This window comes from Paroedura picta, chromosome 1, assembly GCF_049243985.1.
Source record: "Paroedura picta isolate Pp20150507F chromosome 1, Ppicta_v3.0, whole genome shotgun sequence".
NCBI lineage: Eukaryota > Metazoa > Chordata > Lepidosauria > Squamata > Gekkonidae > Paroedura > Paroedura picta.
The window spans coordinates 123,452,717-123,475,500 of record NC_135369.1 but is presented as its reverse complement, the minus strand read 5'-3'; the positions used below and the strand labels follow the sequence as shown (position 1 = coordinate 123,475,500).

At 42.4% G+C, this 22,784-nt stretch overlaps 1 protein-coding gene across 6 annotated transcripts; it reads left to right on the top strand.

Annotated features, from left to right (window-relative positions):
• The first annotated feature begins 1,797 nt into the window (after positions 1-1,797).
• CEP57L1 (centrosomal protein 57 like 1) lies at positions 1,798-20,439 on the top strand. Of its 6 annotated transcripts, none has more exons than XM_077302508.1 (13): positions 1,829-1,934; positions 2,318-2,363; positions 3,395-3,425; positions 4,623-4,761; positions 9,668-9,847; positions 10,479-10,600; positions 11,715-11,831; positions 13,130-13,207; positions 16,185-16,280; positions 17,192-17,269; positions 17,353-17,582; positions 18,374-18,518; positions 20,012-20,436. In XM_077302508.1, exons 3-13 carry the CDS (start codon positions 3,420-3,422, stop codon positions 20,234-20,236), a joined length of 1,416 nt encoding a protein of 471 aa, XP_077158623.1. In that variant the 5' UTR covers positions 1,829-1,934; positions 2,318-2,363; positions 3,395-3,419; the 3' UTR covers positions 20,237-20,436. The 6 variants fall into 6 exon arrangements, with proteins under 6 accessions (XP_077158640.1, XP_077158613.1, XP_077158623.1 ...); XM_077302534.1 differs by having other exon boundaries at positions 1,861-1,934; positions 4,531-4,761; positions 20,012-20,439; XM_077302525.1 differs by lacking the exon at positions 2,318-2,363 and having other exon boundaries at positions 1,798-1,937; positions 4,531-4,761; positions 20,012-20,439.
• Positions 20,440-22,784: the final 2,345 nt, after the last annotated feature.

Genomic DNA, 22,784 nt, shown 5'->3' with positions numbered 1-22,784 from the left:
CCTGAAGAGTGCTGTGCTCCACTAATACCAACTAATTGGTGGTCCCTGGCCCCAAGAGATAAGCATCTGGCCTCAGACATTTTCCGTCCTGGCCCCTACCTGGTGGAATAAGCTCCTGGAACACATCTGGGTCCTGTCAGAGCTAGCACAGTTTCGCAGGGCCTGCAAGACAGAGCTTTTCCACCAGACTTTTAGTTGGGGCCGATGAAATTTGAACATCTAGCTTCTATTGGGTCCCATCATCCACATGCTTAACATCCACCAATGACTGTGGGAGACCCAGGTGACTGAGTTGATTCAGATGGGAGGAGATTTAACTGTTTAATTTTAATTTTTTAATCGGTGGTATATGTACAGTATTTGCTGGCATATAAGACTACTTCCCCCCCCTGAAAAACATGCCTCCAAGTGGGGGGGGGGTCGTCCTATACACCGGGTACACTTCAGTTGGGATAGACATAGCTGCCCATAGTGGCCCATAGTACTGTAATGTAATGTAACAAACTCTATATTTTGAGTGGAAATGTTGGGGGGTCGTCTTATACGCCCAGTCATCTTATACACCGGCAAAAACGGGTATATATTATGTTGTTCACCCACAGCCAGCCCTAACAGGATAGGTGATTTAAAAATAAAATTATTAATAATATATTAATCATGAATGACTCTGTATACATTTGACTATCTGATGAGATCAATCATCTGGGCGATTTAGTCCAGGATTTTCCTGTATATGGGGTCTATAAAAATTGTATGACAAAGAGGCAGCTTTTTTTCCCATCTCTTCAGATCCCTGCTAGGAAAATTTAACTTAATTTCTGTAGTGATGGCAGGCACTGAAAGGCATAGAGCTCTGTCCATTAAACGTGTCAGTCTTGGTACATTTTATATGTTTAGAACTATAATTCTGTTGGTGAGCATTGACTGGTGCAGGACAGTAAACTCAACTAATTTGTTCTAGAATAAACAACGCAGGCATGCTATACTCCTTCCTCGTTAATCCCAATGTCTCTTACATACACTTCCAGAACCAATTTAGAAATACCAATGATTAACTTTACAGACGCAGATCAAGCTTTATATTGAGACTTGAGTGAAAGGCAACCACTTTCTTTCTCCTGGCAGGATTCGTTTGGTGTAGTGGTTAGGAGTTTGGTGTAGTGGTTAGGAGTGCGGACTTCTAATCTGGCATGCCAGGTTCGATTCTGCGCTCCCCCACATGCAACCAGCTGGGTGACCTTGGGCTCGCCACGGCACTGATAAAGCTGTTCTGACCAAGCAGTGATATCAGGGCTCTCTCAGCCTCACCCACCCCACAGGGTGTCTGTTGTGGGGGGAGGAATGGGAAGGCGACTGTAAGCCGCTTTGAGCCTCCTTCGGGTAGGGAAAAACGGCATATAAGAACCAACTCTTCTTCTTCTTCTTCTTCTTCGTGTGCTGTTAATTATAAAAGCTGCCCAGCAGGCAGAAATTCAACAGATGACGTCTTTCCTAGAAAGAAGAATGCAGGCACGGAAATAATTGCATGTTCAAATGCAACATGCCACTCAGTCGCGAAAGCATGAGAGCCCTGGAGATTGGAATATGTAGGTTACCGGCGGTGGACGCGCTTTTTATGTTGCCAGAGCCTTTTCACAGTTACTTATTCCGCCTCCCGTTTCTAACGTGGAGAAACGAAGCGAGTCAAGCTAAGCTGGGGAGAGCAACAACCAGCTGCTTCCCCCCCCCCTGCTCTGCCCGGGCCCAGGCCCGGCGCCAGGACCCAGGGGGAAGGAAGCTGTCTGCGGGCGAGGGGCGTGGCCAACGGGGTCAGGAGCGGAGGGCCGGGGAGGGCGGCCTGTTTAAAAGGGATCCCCGGCGGCGCTGCCCTTCGCAAGCACGCGGCAGCCTTTCCTCTCGCGGCTCTTGGTGCTTCTTCCACTTCGGGCGAGCAGGTAGTTGTGGCCCCTCCCCCCTCCCCCGATGGAGGCTGAGCTGCCCGCCAAGGGGGCGCCCCCGGCGCTCAAGGGTGGCGGATGCGAAGGAGGGAGGGAAGGTCCCAAGGGCGCAGCCTGCTTCTTGGGCGGCCTCCCTGCCGGGAAGGGCCTCTGGAGTAGGGGCCGCCGTCAGCTGCCCGGGCGGCGGAGTGGTTGCCGGGCCGCCCCTAATCTTTCTCGACCCCCCTTCGGGCGCAGCTCGCGACCTCTGCCCCTGCGAGGCTGCACCGCCCCGTTTTCCGGTGGGAGCCCTCCAGGCAGGCGTGGCTTTTCTCCTCACCTGTTGGGGAAAGCGGCCGCAAAGCTGGCTTCTGCCCTCGCAAATTCTTTTTCGTTTACAGCCAGTGTTTGGTCTCTAAGGTGAAGGATGCCCGTGTTGGCCTGAAGGTAACCGCTATGGCTGAATGGCTGTGCTTACCCTTCAGTCTCTCAACGGTTGGTGGTTGATAGGGAAGAAGGGAAAAGACTTTGCATCCACCCAGTGATGCTGTTTTCTTACTTACATCTGGCATTTAAATAATAATTGAAAAGAGTCTGGATTTTGCCACTTCTGTCCTATGCTGTTTATGTGTGTAAGCAGAGTCAAAGTGCTTACAAGAGTATGAGTTGGCCTCCAGCAGTTTGCAGAAAGGCCTACCTACCACTTTTTCAGCTCTGCAGAATGGGTTTCTAAAGCATAATCCAAGACATTTTCCCTTCTCACCCTGGACAGGGGAAGAGGGTGGCTTTATCTGTGCTCTTTAGATAGACTCTGCTCATTGGCTTAGTTTTCATATTGGGGGTAATTGTGTGGCCTTCTTCAGCCCTGTGATTAGTCCCAAAACACATCTACTAGATACACTGAAGTGCTAACTTCTTCATACCTGCTTTAATTTTGAGCTACTAAAGGCTGGAAGAATCAGACAGCACCTTTCCCATTTCTGTGACAGCATAAATAAACAAATAAAAGCTGTGCAATAGCAGTGCAGGTTGGAGAAGTTGTACACCATGGTACACTTGATGCCCCAAGGTCATTGTTCAAGATAATCCAGATCATTCTCCTTGTTGCATTTAATTTTGTATTGAGCCTTCTCTTTGCAAATAGACCTTTATCCAGATTAACCAATTCATTATTTTTGAGTACCTAAATCTTGTTGCGCACAACATTTAAGAAGTCACACTTGCCAACAGGTTTTCTTTTGGTGGCACTCAGATATTGTGAAGCATCCAAATATAACTCCTGCCAAAAAAAAACCCTGTGCAAAGTAAATTGTGGTATATAATTGTCGCTAGATGGGGGGTGGGGGCTTGGAAGAAAAGGTAATGCTGGAATAAAGAACAGGAATGCCATTACTAGTCTCTCCAGAGAAACTCTCAAGATAAAATGTTAAAAAACAAACCATGGAATTATGTGTGGATTGTTTCCCTTTTCTTTGCAGGTGATAGAATATTGGATCCTCTATAATGGAGGTGAGTAATTTGCCATGTATCTTTAGCAGCTCTTTAGTTTTCAATTGTTTTTTTGTATATTTTAATGTATATTTTTCTGCATTGCTTAAACTCCCCAGAAATGCTCATCAGATTCTGTCAGCATCTTTGCCTTAAAAAAAGCCATTTGGGCAATAGAGAATGGGCCTCTTTGTTTGAAAGACATGAGGGTGCATGCTACTTCTTTCCCATCAACTGGCTATTCTCCAGAAGTGACAAATGCCAGGCTGTCCATCAGATTGACCCTCCATCCCCACCCCAGTCCTAGGAGAGAAAGGTTATGAGAACTTTTCCAATTCCCTTAAAATCTCAGGGCAAAGGAACTCCAGTACACATTTTCACACAAAGGACACTGAATGTTGGTTTTGTGGGATATGTCCATGCTGGGAGCCAGGTGCTCTGATCTGTAGAACTCCAGTTGATTAATGTGCCTTTGGTTTCTTAGCAAAAAGTACAGCTAACCTGAGCTGTTGTTCTTTTTGCTTCTTTGACTGCTTTTCATTTCTAACCATGTGTCTTTACCCCACCCTCCACTCACTTTGGTTTTCTCTGTTCAGGTTATACCTTTAATGTGGTGATGCATCTTTCTCAGGACTTTTTGTATTGCTAAAACAGCTTTTATCTTCCTTTTTCCTTCTCTTATTTTCTAAGTCAAGCTCCCCTCCCCAATGTGTCTGCATAATTTATACACATTAGTCTAGTGGCTAAGGAGTTTTGAGGCAAATCAGCGAACATCTCTGTCTGCTTAGTGTTCTGAAACTCGTTTGGACAGAGTTATAGTCCTTCCAGATATCCAGCAGGGCTATCATGCATGAGCAGGAAAAAAGTGGGATGCACGAGGAGGGGCGAATGAGCTGTCACTGCTAAGGAAATCCTCTTGGGTGCAAAAGTCGGTCCCTCCCTTTCCCACCCCCCCATTACAAGGTCCCATAGTTCTTTTAAAATAGAAAGGACTGCATAACTAAAGAAATGTGATGTGGTGCTTTAGACACAGTTGCTTCTCTAGGAAACTTGCTTGCAGAAGTTGAAGCCACAGTGATCCAGTTGATCTCTGAGCCACTATTCTATCTTATTCTTGTTTCTACAGGTTTTAAACTAGCTTTGTGTTTGTTCACTATCAGAGGGCATATGGCTGTCATTAATGCTCAGTTATTGCTTTGTCACTGTATCATTCTGAAGTCTGTAGATATCGAGTCAAAGCATAGCTACATAGGAAGCTTTGTTCAGCCTCCACATAAAATATCCATTAAGTTTGCTGACTTATGGCCGAAGAAGACAACGACTGTCGCAGCAGACACTCCTACACCAAACAGCCAAGGTAAATGACTACAGTGTGAATTATTACAAACTCGATTCAAAGCCCGTTCATGAGAATGGGCTTTGAAAGGCCCCCCCACCGCCGTGGCAGCCCAGCAGACACATAGAGGTGGCCCTTAAATTGGAACAAAAGTTGCTTAATAACTTTCTAAGATTGCTATATTGTTTTTATTTTTAAAATGCATACTCAATTTTTCTAATTTATATACAAATCAGCTTATAACACACAGATTAAAGACACTACTGAACCTAAAATCACAGTCATCTACCACAAGGAAGTTTGCCCTGTGGTAGAAAAACTCATTGTCCCTTTCAAACATCAAATCAAACAGATGTTCTTGCAGCAAACAGAAGAATCAACAGTTGGAAAAACTCTTCTGCAGTAAGGTGACTGTCTTCTTTAGTTGAATTTAGAAGGGACTTTGCAGACATTCCAAAGAAGGGGTGATATTAGAAAAAATACTCCATTTAGATGCCAAATCACTGTCCTGGTTATTGCTAGAGAATTCACGTGCTGTAGGGACTTATATCAGGAGAGTTCAGGCCCCAGGTAAAAGTACATATCTTGGACCCAGAAGCAAGTCGTTTATTTATCCTTAACATGCCCGTGGCGCCGGGGGCGCCGCGGACTAAATTAGTTAAGCCCTTGGGGGGAGGGCTTTGTCCGTGATCAGGAAGAGGCCTGATTGGCCCCTTCCTCCGGACAGACCATTGGCCGGGCCAATTCCCAGCCTGCTGACAAGGAAGCAACTGCAAGCTGCGCGGAGCGCGGCTCACAGTTGCTTCCTTGAGCACGGCCTGACGCGTCGGGATGCGCGAAGCGCCTCTCACTGCATCAGGCTCCCTGGTCTAGCGCCCACTGTATTTAGATACAGCGGGCTTGATTACTAGTTTATTTATAATTTGATTTCTAGACTGCTGCTCCCAGCAAACTGGCTTACAGCAGTTTACAGCATATATATAAAAACATAATTAAACCGCTCAAGGAGCGGTATAAATAATTGGTTAAGGGCTAAATGGGTGGAGAGTGGGCGGGGCCGGTCCGGGTGAGGGCACAATCGTGCCTTCCGATTGGACCCTCATCAGGACAGGCCAGAGCTCTACCCAGACATCCCCAGCCAAGCAACCAATGGGGCTGGGAGTTCGATCCTAGCAGCCAGCTCAAGGTTGACTCAGCCTTCCATCCTTCCGAGGTCGGTAAAATGAGTACCCAGCTTGCTGGGGGATAAAATGGTAATGACTGGAGAAGGGAATGGCAAACCATCCCGTATTGAGTCTGCCATGAAAACGCTAGAGGGCGTCACCTCAAGGGTCAGACATGACTCTGTGCTTGCACAGGGGATACCTTTATGCTCGACTGCACTTTTGTTTTTGTAAATGCAATTAAAAGAAATTATGTATGCGTGTCCAGGCCATTTGAGAAAGGAAACGCTAGGGCAGGGGTAGTCAAACTGCGGCCCTCCAGATGTCCATGGACTACAATTCCCAGGAGCCCCCTGCCAGCGAATGCTGGCAGGGGGCTCCTGGGAATTGTAGTCCATGGACATCTGGAGGGCCGCAGTTTGACTACCCCTGCGCTAGGGTATTGAAGCTCCAGGATTAAAAAAAAATCTGAAGAACATTGATCATTCACACTGTAATTGATGGCAAAACCCCAATCTAGAAGCCTTTCTTGATTTTTGAGGTGCAGTTTAAGAATATCTGGATGCTGCTTGGTATTGTTTGAGTAGTTCAGAAATAGTAAGCTCCCATCCCCATCTTCTCTAATGCATGTGTGCACCCCATCTTCCTCAGTTAAGTACAGAATAAAATCAGAGTCCAGTAGCACCTTTAAGTACATTCTTGCAGCTTATCCCAATATTGTTTATGGATGCCATTGCACAATTAACTCTTCCCTCAGTAATCATATTCTGAATCACTATTACTGCTTGCTAATTTCAGGAACACTTGCACAAATTGTATATTGTATACCACAGAATTGTTTAGATGCTTTGAACATTTTTGTGAACTTGTGACAAGATTTATATAAGCTTGTAATACATACATTTTAGTTATATTCCTTAGTTTGCTGAGTTTGGGATTTTTTAATATCCCAAATAAGAAAAATGAAGGCAACTTAGGTGCTATTAATTTCTCAAAGAAATGTAATACTATCTCATGTTTCCTGAATGCATTCATTGAGTGATAAGGAATGGGTAGGAATTTGTTATTTGTTCATGTTCTGATTTTTGAGAATGAGGTTTTTTAGAATAGATTGAAGTACAAGAACCTTCAGAAGAGGTTCTCTGTTGAACTATTTCCCATAGTTTTTTCCTGTGTGTTTTGGTATGAAGCCATTTGGGGGGGCTGAAAATGAAATGTATCTCATGGATGGTGGACTATGCAGGACATATTTTTTAAATATTTTACTTCATTTGCCCTTGGGGTATTTCATTATCTGAAAACTCTGTTGGTTCTCTGAGTAAACCAAACATTGTATTTAAGATGCAAGGAAGGGAGGAATAAATGCCCTTGTTCTCCCTAGAGAACTTAAAATACATGAATGCACTTCAGTCACCTTTCTTCTCTTGGTCAGATATCTTTCAGTGACTGAATATATCATTTAATGTGGACAACAGTGCCTAGTCTGCCATCTATGCAAAGCTGACTTGGGTCACCTTCTGTATTAGGACCTTATACTAGAAGATTGTCCATCCCCAACTGCTGGTTGCACATGATGGAGTCCTAAAGGTCCAGTGACCAGTTGGCAAAGTCCACCCTTGACTAAGAAATTCCGTTGTTGCTGTTTACCTCCAAACTCACAGAAAGTGCTGCTTACTCCCACTGTCTTGACTTTCTCTCCTCCAACTTCTTTATATCAACATGATGTCCTCAGGTAACCTCATGAAATTCAGCATGTTGATTTCACCTGGCTTTACCTCTGTACCCTTGAACTTTTCTCTCACTATCCAGTTCTGCACCTCCAATTTTTTTGTGGTGATGATTCCCCTTGAATGTCTTATTGCTGACTTAAATTCCAGCTGTCCAAGACAGCTCTTAATTTTTTTCTGCTAGTCCTCCTGCTTGGCACCATCCCTTCATACCCTGTAGAACAGGCATAACATCATGACTTTGTCTGTGACTGTTCTCTCCCTTTTATTTTGCAATCTATCACTGTCAAGTCAATATTTTCTTTACAGCAATGCAGAAATTGAGCACTTCTTTGCCAGCTCAGCAATAACTCGGGTTGATATTTGGTTTCTCTCTCTGGACTTAACCAGTGTAGTCACCTTTTCTCGGTGGTTATTGTGATTGTATATTGCTTCTCTTCACTTTGTGCAACCAGTTGCTAAAAATAATGCACTTTTCTTGTAATTCTAACCTCCTCCTTAAATTCCTATTGATGGCTTTTGGTCTGGTCTTAAATCCAACACAATCTCCTTATTGTCAAAGGCCTTTATGGACTTTTCCCATAGCTCTAGGTATAGTGATTAAGAGTGCGGACTTCTAATCTGGCGAACTGGGTTTGATTCCGGGCTCCCCCATATGCAACCAGCTGGGTGACCTTGGGCTCGCCACAGCACTGATAAAGCTGCTCTGACCGAACAGTAATATCAGGGCTCTCTCAGCCTCACCTACATTACAGGGTGTCTGTTGTGAGGAGAGGAAAGGGAAGGCGAATGTAAGCCGCTTTGAGACTCCTTCAGGTAAAGAAAAGTGACATATAAGAACTAGCTCTTCTTCTTCTTGGTTTTTGTATCCTGATTGGTTCCTTCCTATGACCTTTGCTCATCCATCTCCATCACTGTCTGATGTATGTCTTCAAACAGCTCTGTCCATTCCCTCTTAATGTTCCTTCTGCCTGAAATTATCTCCCAGACCATGTGCATGTACCACCAACTTAATTATTTCAAACCTCCATCAAAAGCATTCATTTCCATTAGGTCTTTGGCACAGCTCCTTAGTTCCCTTCTTCTACTTAAACTAACTCCTAAGTAGATTTAACTGAAAGAAACGCATATTTTCCCATTGATTCTTTCTCTTATGTCAAATTTTACCTTGCTTGAGGTATGAACGTGTCCTTTAAAACAGTGGTCCGCAACCTTTTCTAGGCTGCGGACCGGCGGTGGCAGGGAGGGCGATCGCCTGGCCACGCATGCACGGTTGCACCATGCGCGGCCGCAAACGCGTATGTGCGCACACACAGGAGTGCCACAAATGCACATTTGCAGCCGCGCATGGCGCAAACACGCATGTGCGGCCGGGCGCAGCCCTGCAGAGGCAGGGAGCCGCAGCCCAGGCCAGGGCCTTTGCGGCCCGGCACCGGGCCATGGCCCGGTGGTTGAGGACCACCACTTTAAAATACCATGTACATTGATGGTACTATATATATAAATAACTGTAGTTATTTTTGACAGAAATTTATTATCATTCTGTTCTTGTGGCCTAGTTAAGTTTGGTTTAAAAATATGTCTTTTAATAGCCCAGACCACAGGTTAAAATAGGAGGACTAATGGAAATATACTACATCTACAAAGTCAGTCTCACTTCTGTTTGTGTGGTTAGCTAACTCTGCAGCTAGGAACACAGCTATCTGCTCATCTTCTTCACCTTGAGTGGTGGCCATCTAGAACTGGATGTTGTAAGAGAAAATGTAAGATCATCTTATCTCCGCCTCTTCGGCTTTCCATTCAAATGAAGGGTGTGATCGTTTAAACAGTTGTACGTTTCAGGCACGTAAAGGGGTGTGCAGAGATAAAATAACTAGTTATGTAATATTTCAGCTGTTGCAGGTTGATACAAGGTATTCCAATTAATATAACTTAATTTGGACTCTGGTTTGGGTTTCAGGCTACGAGCCCACTTCTCCAAACCTACTATCCTTTCTAATTAAGAGTTTATTAAGAATTAAGTTGCCTATTTCCTAGCTCTAGTGTCAGCTCTGAAGAGTCTTCAAGAAAAGATCCATCGCCTTGAGTTGGAGAGGTCACAGGCTGAAGATGACCTGAACTGCCTGTCCAGAGATGCTGCCCAATATAAAAAAACTTTGCAGCATGAATCAAATGAGAAGGATATAGCTCATCAGGAACTGATGCAAGAGAGGAAAGGTATTTCCTGGTATCGCTGATAACAGCCTTGCCAACCACATCTGTTACACCTTAATCTCGGAGGAGTGCTTATGTTGCTGGTTTATTCTATTTATTTCCTTCTCATAATGTGTAATTAGGATTTGTAGTAAACAGGGCTATCCAGTGATTCAGTAATTTTTAGTTAATTATCTGCCTTCCAATTCCTTAATCTGCTGTTTGAATTTGCATGTTGCTGAAACCTTAATGTGGATTTGAAATACTGAAACAAGTATGGGATAACTTACAATTTAAGGAAATTTTGCTTAATCAAATGTGTAGTAGTCAATGCTTAATTTTTCATTCATGCAATAAGTACTATCTTCAATACTTTTTAAAATTGCCCACGAAACTAATTACTAGTGATTAATTTCGAAATATTCATTTAGGGTGAAAACAATTTAAAACCACCCAAGTCAGGTTTTGAAGTGACCACAGCAAGTAATGCCTCTCTGCAACAGGTGCAGGGTAGAATAGTGGCATTGATTCTGTGGCTGTAGGTCAGGCCCTGGCTGTTATGAAACTAGAATATTAACTCAATCATGTTTCAATCTGGAGTTGTAAATGAAATCATGAATGAAAAACATTCACCCTTCCTTTTTCCATATCTTAGATGTGAGTGTTCAGTTGAGTGCAGCACAGTCTCGTTGCTCCTTGTTGGAGAAACAACTAGATTACATGAGGAAAATGGTGATCAATGCAGAGTTGGAAAAGAAATTGGTTTTGGAAAAGCAGGTACACAGCTTCATAGTCTGTCTTTCCTCTGACTTTGTTTCCTGATGTTGAAAAGCCTGTGCCATCACTTTATTTGTGTGTCTTTCTTTTCTTGGTTGTCTACCATCTTTGTTAGCTGGACTTTTAAAACAAAGATAAACTACTAAGTTGAAGTTCAAGATTTATGCTTAGTCTTCATATAGTATCTCCTGCACTTATGAGTTGTATGTCCCTTACTGGCTAAATTAATATCCTTTTGGAATAAGGGTTACATTTATTTATAATTTCCTCTTTTGTTTTCCCTACCCATGTTGCTGGATAAGCCATAAAATAAATCATAATAGGTGTTCAAATATTATACCTGGATTTTTTTGTAAATAGACTTTTATAGGATTATCAATTTAAATTTGACGTGAACTATTTAGGATAGGTGGCTGGGAAGGCTTTCATATCATAATTATACATAAAGAGGTATATAAAGAGAACAGCTCTTTACCTTGTGTAAATAGCTGAGTATGGATTGGGGCTGAATGATATCAGTAATTATATATTAACTTTCCCTAGCTGTCTGAGAAACTGAACAAAGTTATACTATTGTACTTCTGCACAAATCTAGAATTGTCAAATGCAAATGTTACAGGAAACTAGTAATGTGAGTGCTGTGTGCAACAGTCTCTCGAAAAATACATATTCTTAATCATATTCTGTCACAGAATCATAGAGTTGGAAGGGGCCATACAGGCCATCTAGTCCAACCCCCTGCTCAACGCAGGATCAGCCCAAATTAATTCTGTGATTAATTAATGCCCGAGTTGAGAAGTGCTTAAATGGAATACATTAACACAAAGAATGGAAAATGTACATAGGTATGTACATGCACCGCAGTACATATGTGCATCCAATGCTTGTCAGTCTCTACCACTTTCTGCACACATGGGTTAGTTTATAGTGTTAGCAAGTGCCAGTGGTTATGTGTAGATTTATATGTGTATGTTAATGTCTTACCATATGCCTCACGCACTAATTGAATCAGGGTTCTACCTCTGACATCTTTTGTAGCACTGAATTTGCTGTGCATCTTTTAAAGCAAGGCTTGCAATTGGTTGCAAAATCATTATCTCATGTATATTTTCAGAGCCATCTCCAGAAGGAAAAAGATCAGAATCAAGTAGAGATATATGCAAAACTTGACAAGCTTGAAACTCTAGAAAAAGAGTGTTGGCGACTTACTGACACTCAGAAAGCTGCAGAAGTAAGTAAACCTGAGACCATTTTTTGTCAGCTTTCAAGTAGCCCTACCCTAAGATGCCAGCACGTTTCTGGAGCAGCACCAGTGCTGCTAGTCAGAATCCTGTGCTTGTCCAGCAGAGGGGTATGTGAGAAAGTAAAACGCCTTGCCAAGGAACTTAGCAGCCTCAGTACTTCTCACCAGTAATGGAGTGGTCTGTCGGTGATATCTCCATGATGGGGAGATGGATATGATCAACTAGCACTTGCTGACATGACCGCACTGCTGTGATGTCAGGCCACCCAGCTCCAGCCCACATTCAGACCACATCAGGGAAGGGAACAAAGATACTGCAGCATCTTCCATTGGAAGGAGCACCATGGAAGGAACACTAGGAAGAGTCCAGTACTGAATATTCTCCAGGGTACTAGCCACAACATCCATGTGCTTGCATAGCTCATTAACAGAGCTGGATCTTGGGGGGCCCAGATTTGCCACATAAGGGGCTGGAAGCATTGGCACAGAAGCAAAGCAACACAGTTGCACCTTCACAAAAAGCATCCTTGTTAATGCCTCGGTAGCTTACTGGGGAAAGGAATCCATGTGCCGACCCAGGGGCCATGAGTTCAGATCCCCTTGAGGGATCCAACAAGACAATTCATTCACTTTGGGAGCAGTCTTCCGACTAACCAGTAGGAAAAAGGACCCTGCATTAGGTTTCCCCTAGTTGTCTATACCAGTCATATATATATCAAGGTGGAAGTACAATGGAGAATGGTATAAAACATCTGAATTTGTTGGTTCAAACTTGGCACATGGTTAGGAAGTCCACAATATGGCAAAATCTCAGCTGTGCCCTGAACTGGGAAAGATACATAAAAGTCAACTCCTTCCACTGATGGGTTTTTAAAGCCATGCCAGGGTTCTTGCTGACAGTGTTACGCTGGCATCAGGGGCTGAAGCAGCATACGATGCTGGCAACGTCCTGCTCCTCCTGACATGCCTCCATTTGTGCACTTCCTCCAGGGTTGCACAGGCCCAGCACATATTCCTGCCATGCTAGCAAAAGGTTTAGTTGCCATCCTAACCTGGTCAAAGATGGGGTTTAGGGTTACGGTATGAGCCCAACATTTGCTGGTCTGCTAGCTGAGACTTCTTTAATGGCTTTATGTGACCCTTTGGCATGCCTGTTCTTAATCTCAGCTCATTTCATTTGAAAGCTTCAATCCTGCTCCTCAACATGGTATAAACATTATAAAAATGTGGTTCATCTTTGTTCTTGTATGCTGTCTCTAATTCCTCTCCTGCTTTTTTTTTTTAAGGAAAAGATCAGGTACCTAGAGGCAAAGCTTCAGGAAGAACAACACCATCGTAAGCTAATACAAGACAAGGCAGCCCAGGTAGGAAAACCAAGCTGTAGCGTTTTCACAATACTGCAGTGAGCTGGGTCATGTAATCGGGCATCACAAAGCACTGACGGTGGTAGGTGGTCTATGTGCTCTCCTTTCCCCTAGCAGGCAAGTCTGACCCTGCAAAAGTACCCTCCCCCATGGTTGCATGACCGATCTGGAGCAGTAGCTGCAAGGGGAGGGAGGAGCCACAGTGTGAGCGGAACATTACTGAGGGAGCAGGCAGAAGAGAGCAATTTCCCAGTGCAGCCTCCCAATATGCATAGCTCCATGTGGGCCCGACAGCTCTAGGGATAAACTTTCCCAAGGTTGGAGAGGAGGGGAGAAGATCAGGTATCCTTGGTGCTGGATCAGACACCATAGCAAGCTCTGCAGGCAAACCTGTGAGTTGTTTCTGATGTAGCCTCCAGCGGCACTAAAACTCTTAACGTGACACAACCATGCTTTGTTTCCTGTTTTTGTGTTAATTAAGACTGACTTATTATGTGAAACAAAGCTTGAGTCCAGGGGCACTTTTAAAACCAACAAGTTTTATTCAAGATAAACTTCCATGCTCAAGAACTCTTCTTCAGTTAAACTTGCACAGGAAGGCTTATATCTAGAATAAAACTTTGTTGGCCTCTGAACGGTGTCCCTGGACTCAAGCTTTGTTTTGCTGCTTCAGACCAACATTGTTATTATGTTGCACTATTAATAATTATTATGTTGCACTAGCTGTGGAACTTGAACCACTTATGAACAAAGCATCTGTAACTTTCCTCAACCTTGCCCTGCTTTGCTTTTGGAAAGCTTCAGTGTCTTGAGAACTAAATTTCAAGATAGATAGAGCATAACCTTTAAAGTTTTAAGTGAGTTGGTATTTTATTGTAGTGAAAGGATAGTGCTCTTGCTGTCCTCTTTCCAAAAATAAACTATTTATTGATTTCTGAAAAACAGTTTTTTTTCTACATGGAGTCTGGCCTTTTTCAAAATGCTTCTGTTACTCTCATCAGTAATGAAAGTCTGTCTCCCATTTGATTGCCACCAGCTTGCCTTCCCACTCACCTATCTTCCCCACCAAGTGTTGTTATTGCAAATGCTAAATTTCTCTATCTGAGCGTGTGCAGCAGCATTTACAAAAACATAGACCTATGTATTTGTAAACCATTCCTGGTAACTATGCTTAAAAGGTGGCTTAGAAATGTAATAAACAAATACAAATATTTCTTTGGTGGTTCGTTGTTGGGGCAAAACTTCAGCACAGCAATTGCCTATATGGGTAGTAGAAGCCATTACTTTTTCCTAACACAGTCATATCCAGTTTCCTACATAATGTGTCGTTGTCCAAATTCTGGCATTTACCATAATCTCACCCAATACACTTGACCCAGATGCTTAATTAAGATTGTTTGATTTATGTTCTACCTGATATTAAAGCAGGTTACTTAGTCCACCTCTAGGTGCAGCTACACAGAAACTACTGAGAAGACAAACAGGTTGCTCGTCTATAAGCAAAGTTTTTCAAGTAGCCATCTGCTCAGTCACTCTCTTCTGCTGGCTCTGTTCTCTCTTGATGTGTACAGGGCTGCTTATGGTAGCTACAAGAAACTGCATGGGAAGGCATTCCTCCCTCCCCTTGTGGCTTGTGTGGAGGAGGAACGCATTCCCGTTGAGAAGGGATTTGAGCACCAGTTATTTGGGCAGAGCATATTTTGAAGCTGTTTTAGCACAGTCACAGAACCCTTATGTAGTGACTTCAAGTAACCATCAGAAGAACCCCAGATCAGGTAACTAATCTATTTAAATCAGAATATAGGCTGCTCACAGTAGGGTGTTATCAGGTTTATTTCTCCTCATCTTTAATCATTAATGTACTTTGTCATTCCTGACAAAGCATCCTCACTAAATTGCTGTTTATTGTAGCCTTGCTGTAACTAGGCACTGCTTTAGATCAGTAAAGAGCACCTGTCTCACATGCTGTCATAAGTTCATGAGATATTGAGAAAAGGACAACAAATACAGTCTGAGGCTAATATAAATCTACACAGCTCATGACCCACAAAATTGAGTGCAAGCCAGCAGCTCAATTCTTCTCCCTATTGCCTGTTTGGGATTGTGAAAAAGTGGTGGAGTTGTTGAACACCCCATGTGCTGTAGCACAAAGCTAGTGGACTGCATTCTGTTTGGTAGATCACCATTTTGTGCTTCCCCCTGGTGGCAACAAATTAATCCATAAAGAAAGGGAACAGAGCAGGTGGTGGAAGTTCTGCCCCAGATGGCAGAACTCTCTGCAGGTCCTCCCTCCCAGGAGACGGCCCCCTTTTAAGCTCATAAGGCAGAAGGGGAGGAGGACTGTGGGTGGGATAGGCTCCACCCCAGATGGCCACAGTCTCTCTCCAGGTGCTGTAATGATTGTATATTGTTTACTGGCCAAGCAAGGTAGTTATGCATATGGGATAGCCCCAGGCTGTAACCTGTAACAAGGCCTGCTGCAGAATGGTTGAAGGGGGAACTAAATGATGAAGTCTGTAGTATTCTTTGTATGTGTATTCTTCGTCTGAAGAAAAACTGCTAATGCTGGTGTCAGCTGGCCTACCATATGTTTACAAGTACAAGCTGATAATTATAGGTACTACACAGAACAGATGTCCCCAGTGAGTTTTAACATGCAGTGGTCTGTTGACAAACATTTTGTACTCCATTAACATATGCTAAAAAGTGCAGTTTAACCCATTAAGAATATGAGCTCCTTGAGAGCAATCCAGATTCACTGGAGTGCTCTTAAATTACTCAGATGGTTCAGGCAACCCATTAAAGCTATTTACTTGGCGATCTCCGGTACTACTCTGAAGAGATATGATCCATGTCATTGTGGACTTCATTGATTAATGTTTCTTAAGCAATTAGTTAGCCATGAATTGGGCTGTTTTCTCCCTTACCTATTGATTAAGGAAAAGGTCTTGGTTTTTTCCCCTTAAAAACACTACAGCTCCAAATAGGACTTGAGATGAATAGAATTTTAATGACCTCTCTTTCACCTCAAAAAGAAACAAAAAAGAAAAGTGGAAAGAAGAAAGTAATAAAGGTAAGGAGTGTTTGAGGTCATAGTTGTATCTGGGGTGCTATTGAGAAGAGAGGCAGGTGGTTTCTTTCTCTTCTGCAATCCATAGTTTCGGAATTGCCTTCCAAGGCTGTCTAAGAAAACGCTCTTACCTTGGCAAAGAGATTAATTATTATTGGCATGTCTGACTATGCTTTCCCAGTCCCCCTCCCCCCCAAAAAAGGCTTCAACCCCTTATATTAAGATGGTTGTCTTTAGGAATTGTATTGCATATTCACATTTCAGGCAGTTGGAATGAGAACTTCTAGTAATGTGCAGAGTAAGGTATTTTACAGCTCTTGCTCTCTTTCTGCTCCAAAGCAGCAAGGGTTTCTAGTATGGTTAATTTCAGGGTCAATTGCATTTTCTCAGAGGATTAAGAACTGGTTAGTAAGTTAAATCACCAACAGGAAGGAGGTTTGTAATTTTGCAAAGAGCAAAGTGTGACACTCTGGATACTTGCTTGGAATCAAGTTCTATTTGTTGTCACTGTTGTATCCTTTCAAATGTGGAGATGTCCCAGCTGGTTGGAAACTCAAATCAGGAGGACAAACATCTCCAGCACTGACCTGTTCATGGAATAGTTTTCAAACTTGCTTCCTGTTTAAGGAAGTTTAGTTAAGAAACATTAGGGAAGAATACTGTGCAAGTGAGAAATAGGTCTACTGACTGCATGGAAAAAATTGTGAAAATACTCTTAAAATCTAAATAATGAGAACAGAACAATGTGAGTGTAGAGTTCAAGCTAACCCAAGGGATCAAGGCCCTAGTAGGAGGTAAATCTAATCAGACTGGTCCCTAAATAAAGAACTAATAAGTGGGATACAAACTAAGACAGTTTTTAAAAGGGCGGGGCATTATTATGTGCCAGAACAAATCCAGTTTTCAATTTTCAGAAAAAATCTACTGTGAGGAAAGAATGCAACTCACAACCATACCCACCAGCTGGAACACTACCTTTCATTGCTGGCAAGGTAATTATTTTTTTCTTAAATTAGGATTTATTTAGATTACTGTCTATTGATAATGATTTCCTCATGTGCTGTTTCCCCTCAAGTCTGCCAGCTCAAGTCATTCCATTGTTGCAAATGTTCAAAATGTCTTGCACATGATGAAAAGTCGTGGCCCACATTTAATACCACAAGGTCCAGAAGGAGCTGAAAAGAGGATATCTAGATGGACTGGTGTGTGCAGATCTGGATCTTTTTGTTCTACATCTTCTTCTGCTACTGACAATCTTTCTGACCTTCTCTTGGTCATGCAGGATGAGCTGGGACAAATGAGCTTGTAAGCAATTCTTTTGTCATCTGTATGTTGTGATCATTTGAGTTTGGAGCAAAGAGTTTCGAAAGAAGTCTGGGAACAGGCGGGGAACAAAGGGCATTACACAAGTGGTGCCAGGAATGTTTCTGTTTCTGCATTCCTTTTGAGAACTAAAGTAAAATAGAAATCAGAAGAAAGCCTGTTAAAGTTGGCTTTCCTTTAGGGTCAATGTAGCTATTCAGATTTTGTAAAATAAATGGATTCACGTAAGTTGAAATCCAAGGAACCATAGGACAGTTCCTGCAAGTCTAAGGGAACACTGAGCCTGTGTTTCTAGAAACAACAGTTCCTCCTACAGTCTGTCAATTGCTTTTGAGACTGAAGGGACTTCCCAGTGCCACTTGGGACCTAACACTGGGAGGAGGGGTGCCATATAAAGAAGAAAAGCAGCTATGGTTAAATTAGAACATTGGAACCCAGTCACCTCTATAAAGATAGTATAGCAATGAAGTTTCCAAACAGACTGATATCCGCATAACAATAGGGGCACTGTGGATGTGTACATTTTGATACTATACTTATATTACAAGAAGTGGTGTGTTTTTCTGGAAAGGACTATTCTCATACTGTGGAACATATGTGTGTTAAGTTCTGGAACAAGCAATATTGCCTAGCAATATATATGGCTAAACAGGCCATTTTGTGTGGTGGTAAATAAGTGAAAAATCACTGAAAAAATCAGTAGGTGGGAAGAAATCATAGAAGAATGGTGGACTGTTGGTGTAAACTGTGGCTGACAAGAATGTCTTCAACAGTGAACACCAGGAACTACTGAAGCAGATACAAGAAACTAAAAACGATGACATTCGGGAGGACCTAGAACGTGAACTGGAGTGCTTGGTGAAGCAGATGGAAATTAAAGGAGAGCAGATCACCAAGCTGAAGAGGCACCAGAACAGTGTAAGAAACTAGTTCCTGCAAGATCAGGAAAAGGGAAAAAACAGACAAAGCAAAATCATGACATTTTCAGGAAACTAATTCTTAGATGATGTGGATGCTATTAAACTAAACCATGAATGGACTTTTTTTTTGTGCACTGATACATACTGCCTATTTAGTTTTGATTATCAGGACCAACAATTTAGACATTACAGAGGAGGCATGTGAACAGTACCCTGATGTTTTTGCTGGGCTGGGAGTAGTGGTTACTGACAAATACTTGGAAGCTGTCATCAGGAAGGGGAGCTACTTAGTCCTTTATTTTCTTGTTGTCTGCTCCTCCATCACCTAGTTTCTTGCCCTTGGCAGGTAAAGATATGGGGTCACCTGTATATTACTTTTCACAGTGAAATAAATCACGTAGAGCAGTAGCCTTCTACCCTCCTGGACCCACCTTTAATGCCCAAATGGCAGCATAGGTTCCACTGGACTGGCATTCATATGATGTCATAGTTACAGAACAAGATGAAAAGGAGCTACAATTAACTACCATGGTGGTGAGGAAGGATGATCTTGCACTGTGAGTGCAGAGCATTGGAAGAGTGACGGGCAAGGAGACATGACCTGGCAAAGCTTCTGCAGGGTGGAGGATGTCTGTGAACCTACCACTGTTCTTGGTGTGTGTGCGCAAAGTGGCAGGAGATATGATGCCTTTGCCCCTCTAGGCATGTTTCAAAACAATGGCAGCTCTATAGGCTGTCTGCAAAGCCACCTGAGGGTTCTGACACATCAGTTAAAGCCCACTGGTGTTTACAAAGTGATCTCAAGCAAATGAAACAGCAGGAGGAGAGAGGTTAAGCAGCCCAGACCCCTCTCAAAATGGAAGCGTCTCTGTATATTCTTTTTTGCTGTTGCTGTTTCTTTTTCAAACTTGATACTTTACAGAGTGAAGAGTGTTAAATTAAAGCATACTCCATTTTTCAAATGGGAGAGTAGCTGCTCCTTATCTCAAGCTTGTGCCAGACTAATTAATTATTAATTTGTTGTTGTTTGAACATGCCTGTCTGTCTCTATCGTACTATAGCTTTTGGTGTTTAAAGTTGGTATGTGCTTAGATCAGTTCACTATTATGTGAGCAGATCAATGATCTCTAGTGTAGTTGTCAGTTGTGCCAGTGGCCAAGGTCATCCTTAGGCATAAACAGAGAAACTATGGAGTTTAAACAATGTTACAAGACGAGCATCTGCTTCAAATTCATGGAGACTACCAGGATCCTTCCATCATATAATTAACTTTGTCCTTTAAAAAAGAAATTAGAAAGCAACTTAGACAAGATTTGACATGTGAGATGATATATCTGTGCCATATGATTTACGGTGATATTTCTGCATGCAATAAAAATGTTCTGACGTCAATACCAGTTTAATTTGCTTATCTGTTACCTTGTGCATATAACATTGTAAGGCACAAGTACACTTTGTTATCAGACATGTAATGGATCTTTTTCTTTGTAGGTTTATAAACTGAAGCAAAAGACTCAAAAGCTGAAAAGAAAAGCAGCTAATGTGACATCAAAACCTGGTGACTTTAAAGGAACTAAGGAAGCCATAGTCCCCCCACAAGACAGTGTGTGGGGCACTTGCTCTGCGAATAAGGGTGCAAATTCTCTTCAGCTGTTAAAAAGTGCTCAAAAAATTCAATCAGTACTGAAGAAAGATGACATCCTATGGGAACCATAGCTCTCGAAACTAGTTTTGTGGATGACTACCCATCAGGAACTGAATGAATCTTTGATGCCTGATGCTTGACATGTCCACCTACCCATACATTCTGAGATTTAGATCTAGGGACTTCTGTACTTCTGTATTTCAATATTTTTAAAAATATATTTGTAATTTGATTTTAATAAAGTGTACAATTTTATTACATTTAAAAGGCTCTACCAATCTGTATGGAGTAATATATGCTTGCATCATTAGAAGATACATTTTTACTATTTGATTTTAAAAAAGCATTTTTGTTGCCTCTGTAGTTATAACATGATGTAATTCTTCCAGGGACTGAGTATAGGAGCCACACTTTTATTTAGAATCTATCTAGATCCAGTTCTATTCTTTATATTTGGTGTGATTTCAAAATTATCTAGTTAAAAACCTAACAAGTAGTAAACAGTTGTACTTGAAGATTAGCCTCAGTAGATGATAGAGTATAAATGCTGCAAAATGACTATCTAATTCTTATTGAATTTATAACCAAATGTTTATCAGTCAAATTACTGTAAAATGTAACAGTGACAACACTGGAGGAGATTGTGAAGCCCTATTCTATTTGTGCTCAAGTACTAATGCTACAAGAATGCATAATAGCATAGGGCACAGGGATTATGGATCGAGGGTAGCCGTCAAGAGATGCAATCATGCTGATGTCACCTCTACTGTGGGATACCCCATGGTGCAATTTTCAACTTCATTCAATAACTTTGTGCTCTCTTGCCCAGCTGGTCTAGGGGGTTGGGCTTGGGTACCATCTATATGCAGATGACGCCAGCTCTACCTCCTGATGGACAACTGCCCGGAGATACCCCCCAGGCAACTTTACCAGATGCCTGGAAGCAGTGACAGGATGGCTCAAGCAGAGTCACCTGAAACAACTCTTCAAAGACAGGTCCTGTGACTAGATAACAAAGGACCAAGTGAGGAGGCGTGCCTACCCTATCTGGATGGGGTCCAGCTGTCAGTTGCCTCCTCAACCAGAAACTGGATGTGATTCTGGATGCCTCCTTGTCTGTGGAGGTGCAGATCTCAAGACTAGCACAGCTGGTGTTTTTCTACCTTCACCAAGCCAGACTACTAGCATCCGACCTGGCCCCAGAACATCTAGCCAGTTACTCATGCAACAATCACCTCTAGACTGGCTTCTGTAGCTCCTATGTGGGCCTACCCTTATGCTTGCTCCAGAAGCTACAACTGGTCCAGCATGCAGCAACCAGGGTCCATTCGGGCACACCCTGGAGGGCACACATTCAACCTGTGGTCCAGCAGCTGCACTGGCTCTCAAGCTGAATTCCAGATCAAGTATAAAGTATTGTTACTTACTCGTAAGGCCATCCATAGTCAGGGTCCTGTATCTGAGAGACTGTCTCTCTATATTCCCCAAAATAGCACTTTGCTCTGCTAACACCAACCAGTTAGTGGTCCCTGCCCCCAAAGAAATACTCCTGGCCTCAACTACAGAAATCCAAGATCCCTGGAGAAATAAGTGGCAGGCAGACATTGAACTAGGCAGCAGAAAAAGTAAGGACTGATGCTAATTCTGACAAGCAGGACCTAATGAATGTTCTGAAGCATTTGCATTAACAATAGCAGGGGTTTGGGATCATGTGGTATTGCATGCATTAAATAGGGCCTGTTTAAAGAGACAAAGTCTCATGCTTCAAAATACTATGTTTCAGCAATGCATCTGTTGAAACCAGTTGTGTGCTTATCTTGCAGTCCAACCTTCCCTTGTCAATTTTAGGTTGTATAGATAAGATTTATGAGTTTTCAAATGACTTTCACAATTATACTGATTTTTAATTCAGCCCAAATCATTTCCAGTATGATAAAAATGACAGAAGTTTTCTTCCTGTGCATGAGAACTACCTGGAAATTTCCCATTGAGAAATTGTGTTAGATAGTTTAAAAGCTGGAAGGACAGGAGAACTTTGTATCTTAGATTTGGGGGGCAGGGGGCGGGGAAGACTAGTAGCATTTAGTCTGAAGGTGGAATTCACAGTAAAGAAAAGTTAACTTCAATTCAAAGGAATTATATTCTGCATAAAAGCCAAAACTTCATGTCCAAAATGGTTTTATTGTAGCAGAAATCATAAACAATTATTTTATGTAGACAGTTGTCAAAAAACTGTTTCTTCAAGGGCCTGTTACTATGTTTATTTTCCACTGCATCTCGTGAGACTCGGGGTGGATTACAGGTAAAAACATAACACTGAAGTACAACAATAGAGATTTAAAGGAGAAAATCAGATGCCCCAGCAAGTCGGTGCAGGTCCTTGTCAATATATTTAATTCCCAACATTACCCCACTTGTGGATACTTAAAGCTGTCATGAAGAGGAAAGGAGGGGGGGAGCTGAAACAGAAATGAATATACTGATAGGTTGTTTGGTGAATGGGCTTTCAGAGAAACCAAAGAAGAAATAGTGAGGTTGAAGAAAACTCACATGGTTGCCAACCTCCTGGCAGAGATCAGTTGTGATTCCAAGATCTCTCCAGCCCACTTTCTCATATTT

Coding starts and splice junctions, on each gene's coding strand:
- CEP57L1 (XM_077302525.1), top strand. CDS start 4,572: ATGGCTGTCATTAATGCTCAGTTATTGCTTTGTCACTGTATCATTCTG. Junction 10,601..11,714: donor AATTGGTTTTGGAAAAGCAG/GTACACAGCTTC, acceptor GTATATTTTCAG/AGCCATCTCCAGAAGGAAAA. Junction 16,281..17,191: donor GAAAGAAGAAAGTAATAAAG/GTAAGGAGTGTT, acceptor TTCAATTTTCAG/AAAAAATCTACTGTGAGGAA.